The 21,508-nt window shown below is 35.7% G+C and overlaps 1 protein-coding gene across 3 annotated transcripts; it reads right to left on the bottom strand.

The window, feature by feature from the left end:
- Positions 1 to 2,719: 2,719 nt before the first annotated feature.
- LOC120428600 (proton-associated sugar transporter A-like) lies at positions 2,720 to 19,928 on the bottom strand. 3 transcript variants are annotated; one of them, XM_039593623.2, is made up of 5 exons: positions 19,376 to 19,928; positions 5,877 to 5,942; positions 5,094 to 5,433; positions 3,194 to 4,658; positions 2,720 to 3,127 (listed from the first exon to the last, which is right to left on the bottom strand). In XM_039593623.2, the coding sequence occupies exons 2-5, from the start codon at positions 5,911 to 5,913 to the stop codon at positions 2,873 to 2,875; spliced, it is 2,097 nt and encodes a 698-aa protein (XP_039449557.1). In that variant the 5' UTR covers positions 5,914 to 5,942; positions 19,376 to 19,928; the 3' UTR covers positions 2,720 to 2,872. The 3 variants fall into 3 exon arrangements, with proteins under 3 accessions (XP_039449557.1, XP_052564058.1, XP_052564057.1); XM_052708098.1 differs by lacking the exon at positions 5,877 to 5,942 and having other exon boundaries at positions 19,376 to 19,927; XM_052708097.1 differs by lacking the exon at positions 19,376 to 19,928 and having other exon boundaries at positions 5,094 to 5,980.
- Positions 19,929 to 21,508: the final 1,580 nt, after the last annotated feature.

Genomic DNA, 21,508 nt, shown 5'->3' with positions numbered 1-21,508 from the left:
ATATCAATATTATTTAACAAAAATAAATATTTATTACTGTATGAAAATTTCCTTACTAACAATAAGTATTGGATACAGATCACAACATATTGTAAACAAAATCATTCTTTTCCTGGAAACATAGTTAGAAATTATGTTAGTCAAACCTTAAAAAAATATTAAAATCATTCAAAAAGTCACCAAATAACTCATACAAACAATAAACAAAGCACGTGCACTGCTCATTCATTGTTCGCGTGACTTCTAGATCAAAGTACACCATGATGAACGCTTATCTATCAAGCCAACTTATCATAACTTTTGAATGACAGCTGCTCTTCCATCGAATGCAGCATCATCACTCATCATTGGCGTGCTTCAAAACAACAAAAAATGTACCGACTCACAGCTCAAGCATGACAGATTAGGATGCTAGAAATAACTCTGCCATAGACTTCAGACTTACTAGCTCATATTTTGTAAAATATCTACAGACTTCGTAATTTATTTAGTATTTACTCAGTATAGTCCAGATTCAATTATCTGAAGGCCTGAAAAAAAAAACACTTTGGATAACCTAATCATTTTTTATTTATGTTCATATTTTAGATTGTTGAGCTTAAGTATGACCCAAATATGACCCCTAAACTACTCTAAAGTAATTTAAATAAATCAGGTTCAAGATGACGGTCAAAATGGCGGTGATTAAACATTGAGAAATCGCATTCAGTAATTTAGTAGGCATCCATTATACAAATGTAAAATGAAGAAATTTTAAAACGATTTTTTTTTTTGGTTGTTCATCATTTGATATCCAAAGTTAAACCAATGCTATGCTATGCTATGCTATGAGATGTTCATGATTCAATGATCCGATTTCCCATACAAACCATCGAATAATCGAACTTCGGATAATCAAACTTCAGATAATCGAGGTTTCGGTTATTCGAGTATTTAATTAACTGTATTGCCATTGTTGAATACTAACGTCTTTAAAAACATAAAACATTAAAAATATCAAAGTTTTAAAATTGACTTTCAATAATAAAATCTAAGAATCAGATGTTTTCATATAAATGTTTTAAGATTACTTTGCTGAAGTATCCAAATCGATCAGAAAATCTCTTCTCAAAATATAGATTACACCACCCACCAAAATTTCTGTAAAGACTTGATGGGTCCCCAGAAACGCGTGCACATTGAATTTATCAAAAATCATTTTTGTAAAAAAATAATAAAAAGTGTTAAATGTTATGAAAATAAATCAAAGTTGTTTCTTTGAACAATGTTATCAATGGGTAAATATTAAATTCTTTTTGAAAATTAATTTATCATAGTCTTTTTTTTTTAAATGCTTTTGTATTTTTTTCATTCACTGCACTTTTGTGCCACTAATTTTATTTAGATTTTATTTAAATTTATTGCTTACTACTTTTATTGCACTGCAATTCCACACTTTAATTCTACTCAACTTTTTTTACTCGATTGGCTAGTTCGACAGGTCTTTTTATACACCCACATCAGAGCGTCACGAAAACTCCGCTCTCAATTCGCTCTTGACAGAGAGCCGAGAGGATAAGCGCTCTCGTATACAGGTACGCACGTACGTGTGCGTATTAGTGTTGATTTCAATTTAATATTTATGTTGTAAAAAGAACATTCAATTAATACGTAACATAACCGTTGATAACATATTCACCACACTTTCCCTGATAACGATCAAAACCTTTCCTTCGCAATGCAAAACGCATGCACTTTTCCCTTACGTTACACAAACATATTGTTACACTTCTTCTCTTCTTCTTTTTTCGTAACAAAATATAACAATTCTTTAGACCCCTCCCACCTTTTCACTGTGTTGATATTGTTAGCTAGTCCACATGCTTGTGAGAGTGAGAATTAATATAAGAACTCGAACGCTCACCATCTCATTTTTGTGTTCATTCAATCAGTTCATCTGAGTGTCATTTATTGGCGTTCATTCGGGTTTTACTAACCGGGTCATGTTAGTTCTCACTGTTCCAAATTGTTGAGTTTGTCGCGATCAATTCGCGTTCACTTCAATTTTTTGTATGAGAGGCTTTTGTATGAGCGTTCTCAATTGCCTTAGGCGTTATCCAACGTGTCACTACCGATTTGAGAGCCATTTCCTCTCCGATTTTTTCTTTGCTTTAGGTGTTCAGCAGGTGAACTAAACGGCAGCAAGTCTTCAAAGTTTCATCCGCCCAGCGAAAAGGCTTGCCCCGGACTGAAGATGGTCGAATGAAGGTGCCGAACAATCCTGACCGCTGCACATTATTTGTACGGGAGTTGCTCTGAACCAGCCTTCGGAGAAGTGCTTTGATGAGGCCAAGAGAGCGATACCAAGATGATAAGGTAATCCAATGCACTGATTTTGAATAATGACCGGTCGAAATCGGTGAAATCAACAACATCTCTTGTGTACTAGCTTGTGACAAGTACCATCTTGTTTTAGCAGACTTGGACTGGAAACATTTTGAGGCTACAGCTACCAGGAAATTACATATACGCCATTAACAATCGTTACTCTAGCACTTATTTTGGATGGATGCTGCCCGCAAAATGATTTGCTTACCATCACTCTACCGATTGAGGTATTATCAGCTCTCGAGATATACTGAGATGCATCTTAGTGTAGGTTAGGGGGTACAGAGTTGTCTCGATTTTGGCTTTTATACAACCACTTAATGTTTCTTTCAAAATAAAGACGACACCCTTGTAAAGGTTTCAATGAGATATTTAATAAAACAGACAAACATGGGGTTCTTAACTTACAGTAGTACAATTAAAAGTATCACATTACATCGTACATAATGTAAAATGCTTCCTCAAATAAATAAACTAGACTCTATCATACTAATCCACCGCACTCCTACAGATCCATGTACACGACCTGCGTCGCCGAGATGGCCGACAGAAAGCTGAACAGTGCCGCCGCATAAATGACCGCCGTCGTGGACCCCAACAACGAAATGAACGATCCAATTCCCAGCGATACGATGATCTGCGCCACGAAGATCATTCCCCCGACCACGGCTATATCCGTTGCCAGTCCTCGTTTCCGCTCCGGTTTGTCCACCGAGGCAGTGCTGCCAGCCGCTCCACCATTCGATCGACTCACTTTGAACTGAAATCGGGAAGAAAGGTTGAGGTTAGGTTAGGAACTCGCAGAGCTGATCGTGACTGATCTTACCTGTCCTTTGGCGTGGTACTGGCCAAGCAGTAGGAACGGCATGGTGAACAGCAACGCGTACACGATTCCTCCGGTGGCGCTGAACACGAACACGGTGACCTTGTTTGGGAACAGAGCCATCAGCAGCATTCCGGTGGCGTCGATCAGCAGTCCACCGCAGTACACGATTCGGGCTCGGAGAACCTTGATCAGCTTCTCGATGGTGAATGCGTAGCACGAACAGGCCAGGGAGTAGATCGCCAGCCCGTAGCATCCGTAACGGACTCCCTCTAAGTATAGCTGGTATTCGGTTGATTGAGAGTGCGCTGCTGGGTTTCCCTTGAAGACCTCTTCGCCGACGAAGTCGGTAAAGTAGAGGCAGTAGCTTAGGTGGCCCATCCAGCAGAGAAGGTTCGTAAAGCAGAGGATCGCGATCGATTTGGGCATCATGAAGATGCTCTTCAGGAAGTCCGTCAAGCTCATCGAGCTGGAGACCTCCTCGACATCGGCTTCGTCCTCGTCGGACTCCACAGTGGTGCCCTTCTCAAGCTCGGTCAACGCATTACTGATGATTTGTGGAGTTGGCTTATCCGGAGTCTGGATCGTCTGCAGCTGGAGGGCAAACGTCATGCTGACGTCCTTGATGTAGTATATCTTATCGTTCAGTTTGGCACGTTCAGCTTTGATCGCTGACTCCGTCAACGGTCGCAACAATTCGTCCTTCTCCATGAGGGGCAACGGGATCTCGCGGAAGCTCGTCATCGTTAGGATAAAACCGATCACAAATATGATCGTAACTAACGTGAATACGGTTTTGATGCTGCCTCCGAGCATCTCTCCAAATGTTGTATTGTCCCAATTGAAACCACCGAGAGCATATCCCAGACTGCCTCCAATACCAGCCATGATCGAGAAGGTACTACAAGCCCGACCGTGATCCTCAGGCAAACAAATGTCCAACAGGTACGCCCTAGCCGGAGTTTGACAGGTGTCCGCGCTAAAGTCCAGCAGCAGTGTACCCAGAATCGTAAAGAAGATCGCCCACTTGTAGTGCATCTCGTGGTTGTAGATCTCTTGATCAACCCGATAAAACTCGTACGGCGTAAACGCCGACAGGTTCGATCGCAGAATTTCAGTCAAATTCATCGAACTTTCCGGTATAACCTCGCCCAAATCTCCAAAGAACTTCCCCACGTTCTCTCCAAACGGCACCAACACGCATCCAATGACCAACGTTACGGACAGTCCCAGCAGCACAGGTCGGCGACGACCCAAGCTCGAACGGCTACGATCGCTGATTGTTCCGAGGATGGGTGCCAGGAAGAACCCGATCAACGGGGAGATGGCCCACACCAGCGTCATCAGCTGGTGCTCAACGCCGATTCCGAGCAGAATTGGCGTGACAAAGGCCGTCTCCGCCGAGTACACAAACTCCATGCCCATGATGACGAACGCGATCCGGATCAGGTCCCAGCGGGATTTGGTGCTGAAATGAAGAATTAATAGCGTTTAAATTTACGTATTTCTCACTTTTCTAGAAGAATTTTTTGCTGTTTATATGACTCATTTGACTATTCAAACTTCATAAAATGCGCTCTTCGAATTGAGGCAATTATACTATGATCCAATCACCCTCAGCCCTCAGTAATTTAATTTCCCTGCCAGCTATCTCTTGCATAACATCAGGAAAATCCGATTTTCAATTCGCCCACAGCTATGCAACAGAGTGCCACTTGTTAGCCGTCTTGGAAAACCAGACGCTCATTACACAACTCGTATTATCAACAAAAGTTCATCACTGATACGGACACGTTCTACGTCGTACGTTGGTCTGTTCAATCGGCAGTTGGTAAACGTATAAGTCAGTACTCGGGTAGAACTTTCCCATTCCAAAACAAAAGCCAAGTTCATTCACACTCACCGAAACACGTGCGAGTAGTCCTCCGGGTAGCGCTTCGCGTTCAGCTCCCTCGTCCGCAGCATCTCCCGGACCAGCGGGTCGTTCCGCCGGTCCGAGTGGAAGTTACTAACGACTCCCGCGACCATACTGTTGTCCTCCTCCCCACCGTGGTCCTGATCTTGGGCGGACTCTTCCTCGCGTTTGACGTCCTGACCAACGCTAACCTTGTCGAGTTCAAGCTCGGACTTTTGCTGGCAGACCGAGTTTTTCCGTTTTCGCCGGTCCCGGTTGGTGTCCTTCCGGTCCTTCTGGGCCGCTTGCCTCGGGTGCTTCCAGATCGTGTTGCTCTCGAGGACGCTGGCTGCAACGAGATTTAGGGCACATTTTAACCGGCGGTACATTGACGGGTTTTGTTTTGGGGTGTTAAGGTTGAGGTGTTTCTTTAGACATTAGCGGAGATAGACCTCCGGTGGTAGACTAGAGGGATATGGGACGTTGCAGACCAACGACTGATAAGATTTGACCAATCGCCAGTGTTTACTGCACCGTCGAGTTTAGCCATAAACAGATTGGAAGAGAGGTGCTAGTTAGACAGAGTGAGAGTGGGAAGGGAACAGTTGTAAACCATGTAGTGCCACGTTTTAGATTGGAGGTGAAGATCCTCAAAGCGTGATAGAGAGTTTGTGCAGTTCGGTTCGAGCCATCACGGACGAAACAGCTCAATTACAGAGTGGTGTTGTTAGTAGCAGAGCCGGAAATTTAGTGCACCAGGTCCGGAAAAGTTCTCGTACTATGCGATCATACCTTTGAACGTTGATAGCATATTGTTAACCTTTCCCATGTTTTCTTTTAGGCTTTTGGCTGCTACGGCTGTGGAATTGAGGAATTGTTAGGTTTTTGACTATAGATAAAGGCAGCTAAATTTTCTTATTGGACATTTTTATTTCCGTAATAAATAGATAATACTGATTCAGATAATTGTACAACTTATCATAACAAACACTTGATTGTAGTTATCTTGTTTAAATTGTTTTATAATTTGCATCGTCGAATTCTTTCTGTCCAGATTTAAAAGTCGTCTAGATATCAAGATTCTGCATACTAAAAATACAACTGTATGACATGATGATCACAATGTTCAAATTATAAGATGACTAATCGAGGCAGTTTTTTGCCCTGCTCTTATCAATATTCCTTGTTAATCGAGTCATCATCCAGCAACAACCACTTCAACAGCCTCATCAGACATTCAGAATAGCCGCGTCTAATTAAGCGAAATATTTTTTTATTTGTTTTGACACTCCTCCTAGGTTAGTAACAGCGACGCGAAATTTGGCCTAATCGCATTAGACAAGGGAGCACTCTCCCGTGCATTATCAAATGAGAACAGCTGTTGCCAGAATATTAAATCTACATTAAACACATGAAAAAAATTGTCAAGTTGCTTCCGTTGGCGGTTTTCTTTAAAGTGAAGCTTGAAAAGCTCTTTTATAATTGTGAGATCATCGAGTGAATAACATATTTTTTTTTTATTTGATTGACTACGATTTTAGAGTAACGAAATGGCATTTTTTATCAAACAAAATAGGGCATTTGCATAAAAAAAATTAAGTTTTTGTTCCCGACCCTGATAAAGGTTCAAAAAGGAAGGGGTGACAAAAAAACAACAAACATTCAATATTACGCCCTTTTGAAATGTTAGGTTAATATTGTTTTCGGAAAGATCGAAAAATTTCACGAATATTTCATATTCGAACATTGAAAATCGAACCATTAGTTGCTGAGATATCAACATTAGAAAATAGTGGCATGTTTGGGAGAGACTTAGAAAACATAAATTTTCCTGTTTTTAAACCATTGCATGGCAATAGTTCAGCAACTAAGGGACATATCAACAAAGTTCAAAGAAAGCAAAATATAGAGAATTTTCTTAGCTATTCAAAAATACTTTTTTCAAAGGTGGGCAAACATGGGCACTAATTAAAAAAATGAATAACTGCCACTATTTTCAAAAAAGAAACCCAAAAATCGCTATAACTTGAAAACAGTGCACTTTTTCAAAATTTCACTAAAGTACTTTTTGATTGCATACATTCACATACAATTTGATTGCGAATTGAAAAAATTTTGCGACTAATATTTGGATTTTTATTTAAAATCAGCATTGATTCAAAAAATTATAACTCGGTCAAAGATTTTTTGCAGACTCTGAAAATTTCTGAAAAGTTGACATTTGATGTCCCCGAAAACATATAAAAAAAATATAGAAAAAGCGTTTTTTTTTTGCAATTCAAGTGACAAAAAGTGAAATTAAAAATCATCAAAAAAATTTACCGTGTATCATTTCTGTATTCATTGTATGTATTCATGTAACATTGTATTTTTTTACCGTGTATGCCGAAGACACCAAATCGACCAAAAAATTCCTTCAAAAGTCACACATTTTTTTAACATCATTTTTGTATGGACAACTGCCAAATTTGTATGGAAAATTATTTAGACAAACTAATGATGCAAAATGGCTTCTTTGGGCATACCAAAGGCACAAAAAAGGTTCAGCCGGATTAAAAAATACAAAAATTAAAATTAAGGAAAAAAAGACCCATTTCGTAGAGAATTGCTCTAGTGCATCAATCTCGATTTTCCCGAGACAGATTTTTTTTATTGAGCACACAGCAAAAAAAAAAGTAATTTAGCTGCGTGTAAAAGGTCTGGGTGTAAAATAAATTTTATTTATTTTTTATGAAATACTATATAATATTACGATTGTGTCACGTTCCCCAGAAAACCATTCCTCCAAAACCATTCCCCAGAAAACCGTTCCCCAGAAAAGCTTCTTTCTCGAAAAATATTAGGAATTGATGCAAAGTAATTTCAAATTTTAGATTTTTTTTGAATTCGGAGATATAAAAATTGGACAAAGTAATTTTATCCATACCAAGAATTTTTCCTTTCTATTTTTGTCAACAATTCTTGAGAAATTAAGAGAAAATGTTAATTCGGCATGTGACTCGTTCTATTATTCTAAAAAATTTCCCTTCTTTTTCAGTCTTGTCAAATTTGTCAGGCAAATGGCGAATTTTTTTTTTTTTTTGCTTTTGTGCCGAATAATTATTTTTTGTTTTTCCGTTAATGCTATTTTTATTTTGCATAAAAGAAAAATGCTTGCTAAAATTAAAATTGGTGTTGGTGTTTTTCAATAATTTGCAGCCTGAAACGGTGATGAGATAGAAATTTGGTGTCAAAGAGACTTTATGTTAAATTGGACGCCCGATTTGATGGCGTACTCAGAATTCCGGAAAAACGTATTTTTCATCGAAAACAACACTAAAAAAGTTTTAAAAATTCTGCCTTTTTCTGTTACTCGACTGTACAATTTTTTGGAACATGTCATTTTATGGGAAATTTAATGTACTTTTCGAATCTTCTTTGACCCAGAAGGATCATTTTTCCATTTAGAACAAAATTTTTCATTTTACAATTTCGTGTTTTTTTTCTAACTTCGCAGGGTTATTTTTTAGAGTGCAACAATATTCTACAAAGTTGTAGAGCAGAAAATTACAAAAATTTTGATATGTAAACATAAGGGGTTTGCTTGTAAACATCACGAGTTATCGCGGTTTTACGAAAAAAAGTTTTGAAAAAAAATGCTTTTTGGTTTCTCTTTGTTTCGTCATCCGTGTCTGTCGCAGGTGACGATGAACGGCCATGATCAACGACGACCAACTTTTTCAAAACTTTTTTTCGTAAAACCGCGATAACTCGTGATATTTATAAGCAAACCCCTTATGTTTACATATCAAAATTTTTGTAATTGTCTCATCACCGTTTCAGGCTACAAATTATTGAAAAACAACTTTTTTTTCGCATGTTAAAAAATGGAAGGGGTCGTACCGCCCCTCCGTCACGAGGTATCAACAAACGGAGCTCGGATTCGTGATTACGATTCGTGATGAAAGTTTCACGCAAATCAAAGAGGGGTCGGGGCAACTGCTGGGTGAGTTGGCGGAGAATTACCCAAAGAAGAAAAATGCTTGTAAAAATTAAAATTGGATTATGGGAGCAATTGGTATTATTCCATTTGACATATTAGACCTTTGGCATATTGCTCATTTTGCATGATGATTTAAATTTTCAACAAAAAATATTATACGAATCGCTTTTAAGAAGACTTTCTAAAATTGTTTTAAGGTGACAAAAATGGAATTTTTGTAAAGTTTTTTTTCCTTATTTTCTTTCTTGTTTCCATAAGGAAAAACTCTCTTGACTAGTGATAACAAATTCAAAAAGTTGTGTAAGTGGTCAAGAATTTTTTTCCTTACTTAAAGAAGGAAAAATTAAACTTATGTCAGCAGTTTTCACAAGTCAATTAATTTTTCCCTTCCTTAAAGAAAGAAAAACTCACCTCCTCTCTTTTAAAGGTAAAATTCAACTTGTGTCAGTCAGTAGAGTTTTCCCTTCTTTAAAGAAGGGAAAACTTTCTAGATTTGTAATAACTGCTGACACACGTAAGCTTGGTGATTATTGCACTCGGGCGTAATATTTCAATCTTTATTTCTAGCATCACGATCTAAATATTACGATCGTAGCTCGTCAATGGAAGAAAACCAAAGCTTCAAAAATGTCATGAATTAAAAACATTTTTAAAATTTTATATTTAAAATCAAAATTAAAGAGAAAAAAATAACTTAAATTTTGATATTAAAAAAATCTAAAATTGGTTTAAATTTTTTTTAAATTGAAATGTTGAACATTTTGGAAATTTTGGAAGTAATGAAGATTTACAAAAGTGAGTGTTTCTTTCTTACTGAGGCAATGCTATTGCATCACTCACATAATGATCTTCTTAAAACCACCTCCTTGACCTACCATCTCGTGTACATACCAACTTAGAATTTTGAACAATTATCTGTGTGTTATAAAATTATTGTCACAATGGTAATTGTCGGAACAGACTAAATAGATTTATGCTGGGCTTGTTCCGTTCGATCTGATTTGAGGTCCATTAAAATTTATTAACATTTCAACTCTCAAGCCCTAAAAAAAGGTGGAACGGTAACTTCAACTCGCTGGTTTTCAGGCATAACTCAACCAATCGGGACGATTCTTGTTTCCAGTGATTTGTAAGGATCCTAGCGCTTTACAGAACTCAATTTGATCAAATTTGTATTTTTTGCGATCAAAAACATCGCTCAAACTTTTTTTTGGCATGCTAAAAAAAATCGACAAAAACTCCGCGGAGGCAGTCGTCTAAAAAAAATTGGACCGATGTTTTCGATCGCAAAAAAATACAGATTTGATCAAATCGAGTTCTGCAAATTTTACGATCATCTAGACATCCTTACAAAACACTGGAAACAAGAACCGTCCCGATTGGTTGATTTATGCCCGGAAACTAGCTAGTCCGTGTAAGTTGGACATGCGTTGGGTGCTCCAGTGTTAAAAGAACAATTAAGTTTCGATAAAATGCTTTTAAAGTAACAGTTTTGTATTGACGGACTAAAATTGTTGATATAAATTAAAAAAAAAAAAATACAAAATAAGCGAACTTTACACAACCTTTTTTTTAAATAAAAGATCACCTGGTTTATGGATGATCATTGAGGTTTTGCTGAGACAGGTTTATGCAAAAACAAAAAAAATACAGACTTTGAGATCCTTTACAGCTTGGCTGTAAATTAATTAATAAATGAAAGTATCAACCACTGTCGCGTCTAATCACGCTCATTGTTAGGCTCAATTTAGGCATGTGGCTTATGGTTTTAGCTCTAAATATCTTATCCTACTTTTGAAAGAGATCAAACGTTTAAACATCAACTTACATGTGCTTAGAAAATTGATGAAAGTTTTTGTTTTTATCACAGCACCTTTTCCACGCAGCTATTCTTGTTGAAAATTTGAACTCACTTGACTTATTGCAAGGTCTTTATATGCATTTCACAGCTCGAAACGAATTGGCACAAAATTAAGCTACCTTTCATTCATCAAATTGTCGTCTAAACACTCACGCCACTTTTGCACAATTGGATTTTAATATAGTTAAACTTCCTGTCTGCGGAGTTTTAATCCAGTGTAGTGTCATTAACTAGCCGTTGACTAATAATCTAATCACACTGCATTAATCCACTCAGCTCAGCTGCTTCAGGCGCGCGGACGACGGCAAGTCTACGAAGAAGAACTGTCCAACGGAAAGGCTCGCCCAGGACTGATGCGTCGCGGGGTAGAACTCCACCTCTGGGCAACTCAAGTACCGAAGCACTCCTGACTCCTGAGTGTTTGTCCAGGGTGTGGTTCAGAACCCCGGCCGGCATTGGCTTGAAAAGTCGAGGAGCGCGCGCGATACGGGGCCGCGATGCGATGTGGTGTAATCAATTGTTGAGTTTTTTTGCTTCCTTTGGTCGAACCTTAAGACACTGATTCTGAGTAATGACTGGTAGAAATCGGTGAAATATTGTATGCGCTGATTTGGGGAGAAACGAGCTTTTTACTCGAACTTTGTTTAGTCTTATTTTCTTTTTGGAGGATGCTGCTGGATGCCTTCGAACGGTGACTTCACTGATTGTGGACTTATCAGCTTGAGTTAGGCTGAGATGCATTCAATTTTTATTTTTAAAATTCATCACGTTCATATTTATCAACTTGAATGTAAATTGAAAATACGTTTTAAGAATATTTAATTCAATCTCTAGGCGGTGGAGAAATTTTCAGCCAAATCTGTGCAAATTTTCAATTTTGGTTAATTGTATACAACACCTCAATATTTATCATTTTTTTACAATACCGGTATCTGCACTGATTTCACTCAATTTCCTCTGAATGTATAATTACTATTGGTTTATCAAAATAAATTTTAATTTTCATGGGCATTATTATTTAACCCTTCGTTTTTATATATTTTATCTTTAAACCATTGAATCTTTTAATTCTTCAAATCTTTAAATCTTTAAATCATTAAATCTTTAAATTTCAAATCATGAAACCATCCTATTTGATGAAGAGGAATCTCATTGATTTTTTTTATTCTCGAAGACATTTTTGTAATAAAATAACAACATTAAACATTTCTGGTAAATGATTTTTTATAGGAAATAAAGAATTGTCTTTTTTAAGAATTTTGCAGATTTATTTTTAAAAAATCAGAAGAGGAACTTGAAACACAAATCTATAATTTTAACCATCATTCGTTTGACAGAAATAACTGTTTGGCATTTATAAGCTTCTTTTGAATTAATTGTTTATGAAATTTATCTTAGTTTTTTAAAAAAGATCTCTTAAAAACAAGAAAAAATAAAGCATTACAAAACAAATTTTATTTTATTTTCCTTTGCTTTTATTTTTAACAAACCCAAATGACAAATTGTTTTTTGCCTTTAAGTTCCTGAATTCAATAGATCATGATATTTTTTATTCAATTGTATGGATCAGCGGTTTGAATTAAAATCTAATAAAAACCTTATTTAATAAGATGTTTGATCTATTGTTTATTTTTAATATTAATTTGAAGGATTTCTTCTAATTTTTATTTCAATTTCAATTTCATAGACTTTGCCAATTTTCACAAATTTAACGCACACAATTTTCACACATTCACAATCACAATTTATAATCATAGTGTTTGACAGACGATTTTTTGCATGGCTTTGCTTTTTTGAAATATATGTAAATTTTTAAACTATCAATAATTTATTATAAATGATTTTCAAAACATTTTTGGATTTCGAATTTAAAATTGCCATCAATAAGTACTTGTGAGATTTTGATAAAATGCTCCGTTTTCAGGTTACAATATAACTATTCTAAATAAAAAGTTCAAACTTTTTCACCCTGAAAAATAATCGTTGAGGAATTTCCCTACATTTATTTTTTTTCTATTTTTTCATTGCCGAATTACAGGCCACGACTTTTATCAAATGAGCAAGAATTGTATAATTTGTTGTTTGTTTTAGTAAAATATGTGATTTCATTTTTTTTAGAATTGATAATCCCTACATTGTTGTGTACGTAACTCTAAAAATAAGATCCACAATTTCCAAGATATCATCAAGAATGAAAAAAAAATGTATAAAAATTAGTGACACTTAGAGAAAAACATGTTTCGCAAATTTCATTATTGCAAAATTTATATTTAATCAACGAAAAGTCGGATTAACAATGTTGAAAATATGAAACATTAGAAACTTAAACCATCTTTTTGTCATTTTTTAAAAAGTGTTAGTAAGCACTATTTACAAATTTCAAACTAAACATAAATGAAAAAAATCTAAAAAATCAGAAACATATTAAAATATTATTACAAAATGTAGCAATCGCAAATTATTTTCATTAAAATTTTCATTTAAATTACTTAAAATTAGTAAAATTTTCAACTTTGACTCTTAGCTTTCTAGTTTTCAATAAGTTTTAATTTGTTTCCTTATTGAATTGATTCCAACTGTCTTGAACATGTTGATGCGACGAAATTAAAGAGCATATGAAACTTTCCCTCTATGAAATTATAAACAAAAAAAACCATTCAATTTCCACAAAAAATGACTATTCTCAACGAGAAGTAAGAGAAAATGATCCTACAGTATTTCACATTTTCCACTAAACCTCACTAGTGGAATTTCCAGGGAAACGTGCAAATCCCCAGAAAGGAAATCAGAAACGACAAGCATATGCTCTGTTTTCATCTCATCCATATTCATAGTTGCGCACCACTCGATTAGCATAGCGTTTGCAATTCATACTAGATTGTTTGTTTGTTTTCATTCGACAGATTTAATGAGACTCTCTATAGTAAAATATGCTAAATTTATTGTTGTTTGCGTGACAATTGATGTTTTTTCTTGTTTCTAATTTCTTCCTGGTGCTTTTTTTAACAATTCCAACTTTAAAATTTTTAAAACTGTGTACAAACTTAACAAGAAACAACATCAAATAGTTTCTGAACTTCCTGACACATCCCTCAATGTGCAGAAAAGTGCACGTTCGTTCTCTACAATGAAAGTGCAACAGAATGCAACAAGGAAAAGTAGCATGTTTACAAACTAAACTGCAACGTTCTAGTTGGCAAAGCTTTTATTAGAATCATGTTCTTCTATTTGTGATCAGCTATTTGTTTTTGAATTATTGTCATGTCATGTTAGCATACAGCGGTCTGTTTACTATCAGTAATTCTAGTAAGGAAAACAAACTTTCACTTTGTCTGCTCGGTTTGTTTTGTCTGAGTGTGATTGCCAACAATAATATACACTCAGTAAACACACTTCACATGTCAAGCACTACCGGTGTTTATGGAAAAAATGCAGGTGCTCTACTTTTTCTTGAGTGTTTGGAAAGGGGGTTCACTTATAGTTGCACTTATCTTTTTCTTTCTTGTTACAGCCGTAATTATGTGAATAATATCGTTGTTAATAATTTCATGAAGAATTAAAATCTTAATCTTAGCTTATTATTGCCACAGTCCATGTCAAACACGTTTCCTTTAATATGATTTAAGAATAAACTATTTTTAACCCATCGTACGTGTACTTTCTACACACTTTGTAAGGACACTTGTATGAGATGCCAAAACACGCGACTTCCCGAAGGTTGAAAAAAAATAAAAAAAAAAGTTATCAATAAAATTATCAATATTCATTTTTTATGCTTCGATAACTAGTGTTTTGATTTTTTGTCTTCAATCAGAAGTGTACAATGGTTTATTTTTGCCAGTTAAACACTGAAATGTTTACAAAATCGTCAACTTTTTTTTCGATTTCGCTGCAAATGTTTTCAAAATCGATAACATTGTTGTTCGAAATCGAAAAAAATGTTGACGATTTTGGGAACATTTCCATGTTGTCGAATTCAACAACACAGAGTAACCGAATTTGCTTACAGGATTTCTATCCGTGTAACTTATACAATTTTTATTCAAAGAAGTTTTAAAGTGCAGAATGTTTCTACACAGAAAAAAATCAATTTCCGAAATCGTGAATTTTGTTCACGAATTTGAGAACCACGAAGCAATTTATTCTTGAGTATGGTGCATTTGCACTATAAACGTGAATATATTCGTGGTTCATGGTTCTCAAATTCATGAACAAAATTCACGATTTCAAGGATTGACTTTTTTTCCGTGTAATCAAATTGAACCAATCTATTCATACAATTCGCAGTCCAGCCTTATTATATAAATTTCGTTTTGAAACCGAATTCGATCATACAATTCAGGGCTGCGGAGTCGGGTCATATTTCAAGCGACTCCGACTCCGACTCCGACTCCGGCTTTCTGAGTTAAACCGACTCCGACTCCGGCTCCGGCTCCGGCATTCCACAAATTGCTGACTCCGGCTCCGACTCCGACTCCGGCCTTCCAACTCTAGCCGACTCCAACTCCGACTCCGACTCCAGCTTTCCACAAATTGTTGACTCCGGCTCAGACTCCGACTCCGACACCTAATCTTCATTAAAAATATTTTATAAATTTGAATTAATAACATCACTCACATTTCAGTTCACACTTGCGCGAATACTGTAAACCGGGGTGACATTTATGTTCGGGGTGATTTGCAAAGTTATAAATACGAATTATTTATACTAAATGAATGGTATGGAACCATACTAAGCTTGGTAGATAAGTGTTCGTTGTTCTATGTTACATGTTTTCAGCGTTATATAAACAAAAATCATAAATATCTTCAGATCTTAACACATTTTCAGCACAACAATTTTCTAAATAAATTTAAATTTTGTTGTTTGAAAAATTGGAACTTTTGAAATTTTTACTTTAAATTTACCTTCATTTTTTTTAATTTATATGCTAGCTAACTAAATTTTAATTGTACTTTTTTTTAATGCAATATTAAAAGAAAGTTAGCCTTCAATATCGAATTGACATATAAAATCAATTTGCATAATTTTAGGCTGAAATTTTGAAGAAACACAGTAACTATCAAAGATACCCTGGTTTGAAATAGACAATTTTCAAAGTCACTATTTTTTAAAGCTCTTTTGAATTTATTTCAGAGGACGTACATGGAAATTGTGTGATCCAGCCCAGTACACACTTTAAACATATACATAATGAGAAAATTCTAAAATTTGAAAATTAAATTAAAATTATAGCAATTATATCACCCCGATTTAAGGTGTTTAAAAAATAGACTTGTTCAAAGATATTATTTAAGGATCCACTACACGCAAACATTTTTTGCTTCGACTTTTTTTACTGAATTTGTCATAATTCTGAATAGAAAACAGTTAGAGTCCCATTTTTTGTATTAAGTCCTGAAAAGTTATGCAAAGTTAACAAGACCTAAACTGATCATTGTTGAAAATCTTGTTAACTTTGCATAACATTTCTAAAAGACCTAATGCAAAAAGTGGGACTCTAACTGTTTTCTTTTCAGAGTTATGACAATTTCCGTAAAAAGTTAAGGATGAGGTAATCGATATATCTAATAAATTCAATGATTATTTCAAAATTAGTTGCAACTTATTTTCGATATTTTTTGTTTGTTTCAAATGTTTTCAGCAGGACACTTTGATTTATTTTTCTTCACATACAAAACGAGCATGTTGCGTTTCAAGAAGTAGATTGATATACTGCCCATGTTCGCATAAATGTCCCATATGTAAAAACAGCAAGCTGAGAAAAACGCATTTTTCATTTTTAGAAAAAAGTACTGGATGTTATAGGCTCTTTTGAAAGAGCACACGATTTTGAACCAAACTGCATCAATAACTCAAAAACGATGAAAATGCATATGGGACATTTATGCGATCAGGGGCAGTATATTAGTTGATAAATTATTAGTAGAGTTTTAATGTCAATTTTACAAATGTTTTTTAAATATTTTTTTTTTTCGCTAGTACCGATAGTGAACCTTTATTTTCCTATAAAAAAAAGGATCTACTTAGAATCTTAGCAATTCTATGGTAATATATTGACATTTAGTTGAATTAAAAGTTTGCAAAATTAAGTTAAGAAAAGTTTTATATAGAACTTCCAGAGTTATATAAACTTTTATACTAAGTAGTTATTAAACTTTATATTTAATCTAAATTATTTTATTTCGGTCAAAGATGCCAATTGGAAGTTGGGGGGCTGGATTTATGGGTATTTGTCAACAAATTACTTTATGTTAATTTTCGGAAAGTGTTTAATCTTTTTTAGCACCTTTTTTATTTTTGTAATAGTATTTGTTATAGAACTTTTTATAGAAATCATCTTTTTATGTGCTTTTTGCAGCAAAATGTTCGGCATGAGTTTCTGAATAAAACGTAGCACTAGGTTTTTGTCAAACTTTGAATTGTTTACATGTTTCATCACAAAATGCGCATAGGGCCCAAGGGGTGTAAATACTTTTTTTAATTACTGTAAATACAAGCATAAAGAGACAGTAAAGAATTATTTAACTTTGTTTTAATTTTTTGACTACGCAGCCACAATTGTTTACTATTGTATGAGTTATGAAACTATAGTTTAGTGTATACAAACATTGACACGAGGATCAACAGATTATCATGCTGTGATCTTAGTGAAATAACACAATAAGAGCTTTCCAATCGCAATAAAAATGCTTCGAAAACAACATGACATCTGATAAATATCTTGATCCAAAAAATAAATTGATTAAAAAATGTCAACGCAGTGCACGCGATTCAATAAATAAATTTAAAAAATTGGTAACTAACCTGAATTATAACAAATATTGAACAATAAATAAGTTCATAAATTATATAAAATATATTGATAACTCCGACTCCAGCTCCGACTCCGGGTCTATCAGAATTTTACGACTCCGGCTCCGACTCCGACTCCAGCTCATAAAATTTAGCCAGCTCCGACTCCGACTCCGACTCCAGCTATTCGAGTTTTGACGACTCCGACTCCGACTCCGACTCCAGGTCTCCAAAAAGACCCGACTCCACCGACTCCGGCTCCGACTCCGACTCCGACTCCACAGCCCTGATACAATTGTCCATAATGGTCACAACTTTGAGCTGAAGGAACGGATGCGGTTGTAAAAGTAGGCCTTGATTACAAGGACCACGTGGTTGAAGCACAAACAATCAGACTTCATTTTTAAGCTATGTATTTTGAGACCATGTATTGGCTAATAAATTTTTCTAGCTGTCATGTCTTTTTGAAATTTGGAGATCCGATGTTCTTGTCTGAATAACATGTAATTTTTTGCGTCTATGTTTGATTTGATGTAATATCACGGTGTATTTTTCCGAGAACATTGAGATAATAATTCGGCAAGTCTGATATTTGGCACCATGAAAGAAGGGCTCTTTCCCGACATTTTACGGGGTCCGGCTAAATATTCCGTCGGGGGGGTCTAGAGCAACTTTTTTATGAAGATTTTTTTCGATTTCATAGGATTTTTCCTCAGAAAAGTCGATGGAAATCGATGGGTTCATGTTTATATCCATCAAATTTCTTATGAAAGTGCCTCAAGAGACTCTAAATTACATATTTGACCTCAAATAAAAAGTTTCCAACCCAAATTCACCACATTTCTAGCTTTCTTTGAAATAACCCTAAAATCCAAGCTGGAAACCTCAAGCGACCGAATAAAAATCGTTTCTTTGTACAAAAACGAAGTTGACTTTATAGCTGTCGGTCACCATTGCTAGTACCAACCACTAGTGTCTTCCTTTTTATCTACAAGGACTTCGCCGCCCTGGGCTCCTAAGTGTATGAAAGTATGGCACGGAGCGACGGCGCCGAATACCTATATTTACACAAAGAATTTTAGAGCGCCCGCCGCGGGATTCGAACCGGCGACCTCTGGATTGTGAGTCCAGTGCGCGGTCCGATTGATCCACACGGGCGGGACTTCTTTGTACAATTTGTCATGAAAATACAGCAACAGGTTGCCCGGATACAAATTCATAAGAAAGTTGATGGATATGAACATGAACCCATCGATTTCCATCGACTTTTCTGAGGAAAAATCCTATGAAATCGAAAAAAATCTTCACAAAAAAGTGGCTCTAGACCCCCCAACGAAATATTTCGCCGGACCCCGCAAAATGTCTGGAAAGAGCCCTTCTTTCATGGTGCCAAATTTTTTTATCTTAAGTTTGTTCTAGGAAACACACCGTGATCTACATCAAATTACACATAAATTTGGAAGTAACATTTTTTGTTGTTTAAATCTGCACCATGTTTTGGCCAATATACAGCAAAAACATTCACAATGATTTCACTTAAATCTAAACAATTTCGTTTACTGAAATTTTTATCTTTTAAAATATCGCTAACTTTAAGATTTCATAAGAACACCTGTATAATGGGCCAACAATATTTAAAACTACCAACTTACCTTTTTTGAACAAAAGTCACAGCTGCTCACAATAACTTTTTCAAATACAACTATCACTGCTCATTAACTGTTCAATCCAACTAGTTTTTCGATTGCAAATATTGTCACTGCAATTAAAAGTTCTTCTAATCCTCTTACTACACTTAATGCGGCGCTTTTTGTACGAATGGACCAAACAGAGTGATTGATTCGAAACTTTTCTCATAACTCGCGGCTGACTCGGTGGCCCCTTTTCCGTTGAAATAAGCTGGGCCAAATAAATCGCTTCAATACCGTTTTCAACTTTGTCAGCTGGCACTCATGGCTGGGATCGCTGGAAAAACCGCTCGCGCACAGACAGTCTGTCTATCCCAGGAAGATTCTTGACGCGCAGATGAAGGTTCTTGAAGGCCGTACTTTTCCGCTGCGTTGATAAGCCTGTAGTTCAGCGCGGTTAGTGGAATGTGAAGGTTTCTCGGAAACTAGTTGCGGGTTGTTGGAGATAACGGGTCCAGCAGATGAGTAGCCGGCTGTAACGCACCAGGAAGCTGTGACAACTGAGTGCCAGCCTCGGCCAGGGCGCTTAATTTATAGACAATTTCCACACTTGTGACTGTGTGTAATGTTCTCATTGTGCACCACAACACTGCTTGCGGTCTGGTATTAAGAGGAGCGATAGAGAAAGCAGTAAAATAATTGTCTATCTCAGCCTCGGCCTAGGAATGAGCAGCAGCTGATAAGACAGATGATCCGTGGAGACTGGGACATTTCAATGTCTGGCTGTCTCTGCGGGGCTATGCGACGGGACGCACATGTTACGTACGTGCGAATCATTGTTTACCATGTTACGTACTCAGCAGTGAGGACAATTAGGCTTGGTAACTGGAGAATAAAAAGGTATGACCTAATATCTGACTGGCTGTGATTTAATTGGGATATCTTCTAGAAGTTTTTTGAACCTGACGTTATTCCTTATCCTACAGAAAAGGAAACCAGATTTTGAGCAAAGCCAGATCAAGTTTAAAAAGTCAACGTCACGTTTTTAGGCCTCGAGCTAAGATCAGCTCACTCTTTTGTGAAAGACACCACACATTTCATCATCACAAGTTTTGTTTTATCTTATCATCAACTTGAGACACATTGCACTCTATCAAGTGAAATCTTCTTATCCTAAAAGTTTCAACAGATTTGAAACACGTTTGTTTAATCTGTCCTTAGTTTCAGGAGCTTCAATATTTGCTTGCAAAATTATCTTCCTCAATGTGTATGTGTTGACATTAGCATCATTTACAACTTTTTTAATCGAATGCATATATTGATAAATCTAAAAAATAATTCAGGTAGCAGGTTCATCAAATGGAGCACCTTATCAAAATTTATGTAAGGAGCTTTTCGTTTCAAAATTTAACTTCACAGCAAAAAAAAAAGAATGACATCCTGGGAGTATTTTCATATTTTGGCAGGGTAATGATTCGGTCCTATTTCCATCCAATTTGCTGATTTTTACCATTTAAACAACTTAATTTGCAATACTTTTGAAATAATTGATGCAAAATAATTGCTCACTAAATTTCAGTTGAAATTTAATTGTTAATGCTTTATTTCTAAAAAAAAATCAAAAAGGTCCTATAAACTATTGTGTTTCATATGTTAATAGGACCTATTCAAAAAACAAAAACTCCAGATTTTTACTTCAAAGTGCTGAAATGCCAACATTAGGTGCTCGAATAAATAACATGCTGTTTCCTTAATAAGTTTAGTTGGTCCCAAAAATATATCGAAATAATCATGGTTGTGTTTAAACGCAATTAAATTTTCTGTGTAAACCCGAGCAGACGGAAATAACTTGGGAATAACATTTCTTGATATTTGAAAATACTAGACCAATAACATGTTTTGTTATTTATAAAAAGATTTGAATTCGTCGTTATGATTTTTTTGTTATTGGATTGTTATTGTAAAAACAGACTTATAACATTTTCAGTTATTCTTCGAACAAATCTTTGTTATTATTTTTTGTTATTTTAACAACTACAGTCATGCCTCGGTTTAGCACCGCATATGGGGGATGCAAAACCGAGGCGTGCATAACCGAGGCACAGAGCTTATGGGATTTTGGCTATATGGGAGACATTGGCTTTAATCGTACGAAAA

This window comes from Culex pipiens, chromosome 2, assembly GCF_016801865.2.
Source record: "Culex pipiens pallens isolate TS chromosome 2, TS_CPP_V2, whole genome shotgun sequence".
Lineage (NCBI taxonomy): Eukaryota > Metazoa > Arthropoda > Insecta > Diptera > Culicidae > Culex > Culex pipiens.
The sequence above is the reverse complement of the archived record's forward strand: the minus strand, read 5'-3'. Positions and strand labels throughout refer to the sequence as shown.

Coding starts and splice junctions, on each gene's coding strand:
- LOC120428600 (XM_052708097.1), bottom strand. CDS start 5,473: ATGTACCGCCGGTTAAAATGTGCCCTAAATCTCGTTGCAGCCAGCGTC. Junction 4,659..5,093: donor GACTACTCGCACGTGTTTCG/GTGAGTGTGAAT, acceptor TCTTCATTTCAG/CACCAAATCCCGCTGGGACC. Junction 3,128..3,193: donor AGTACCACGCCAAAGGACAG/GTAAGATCAGTC, acceptor TCCCGATTTCAG/TTCAAAGTGAGTCGATCGAA.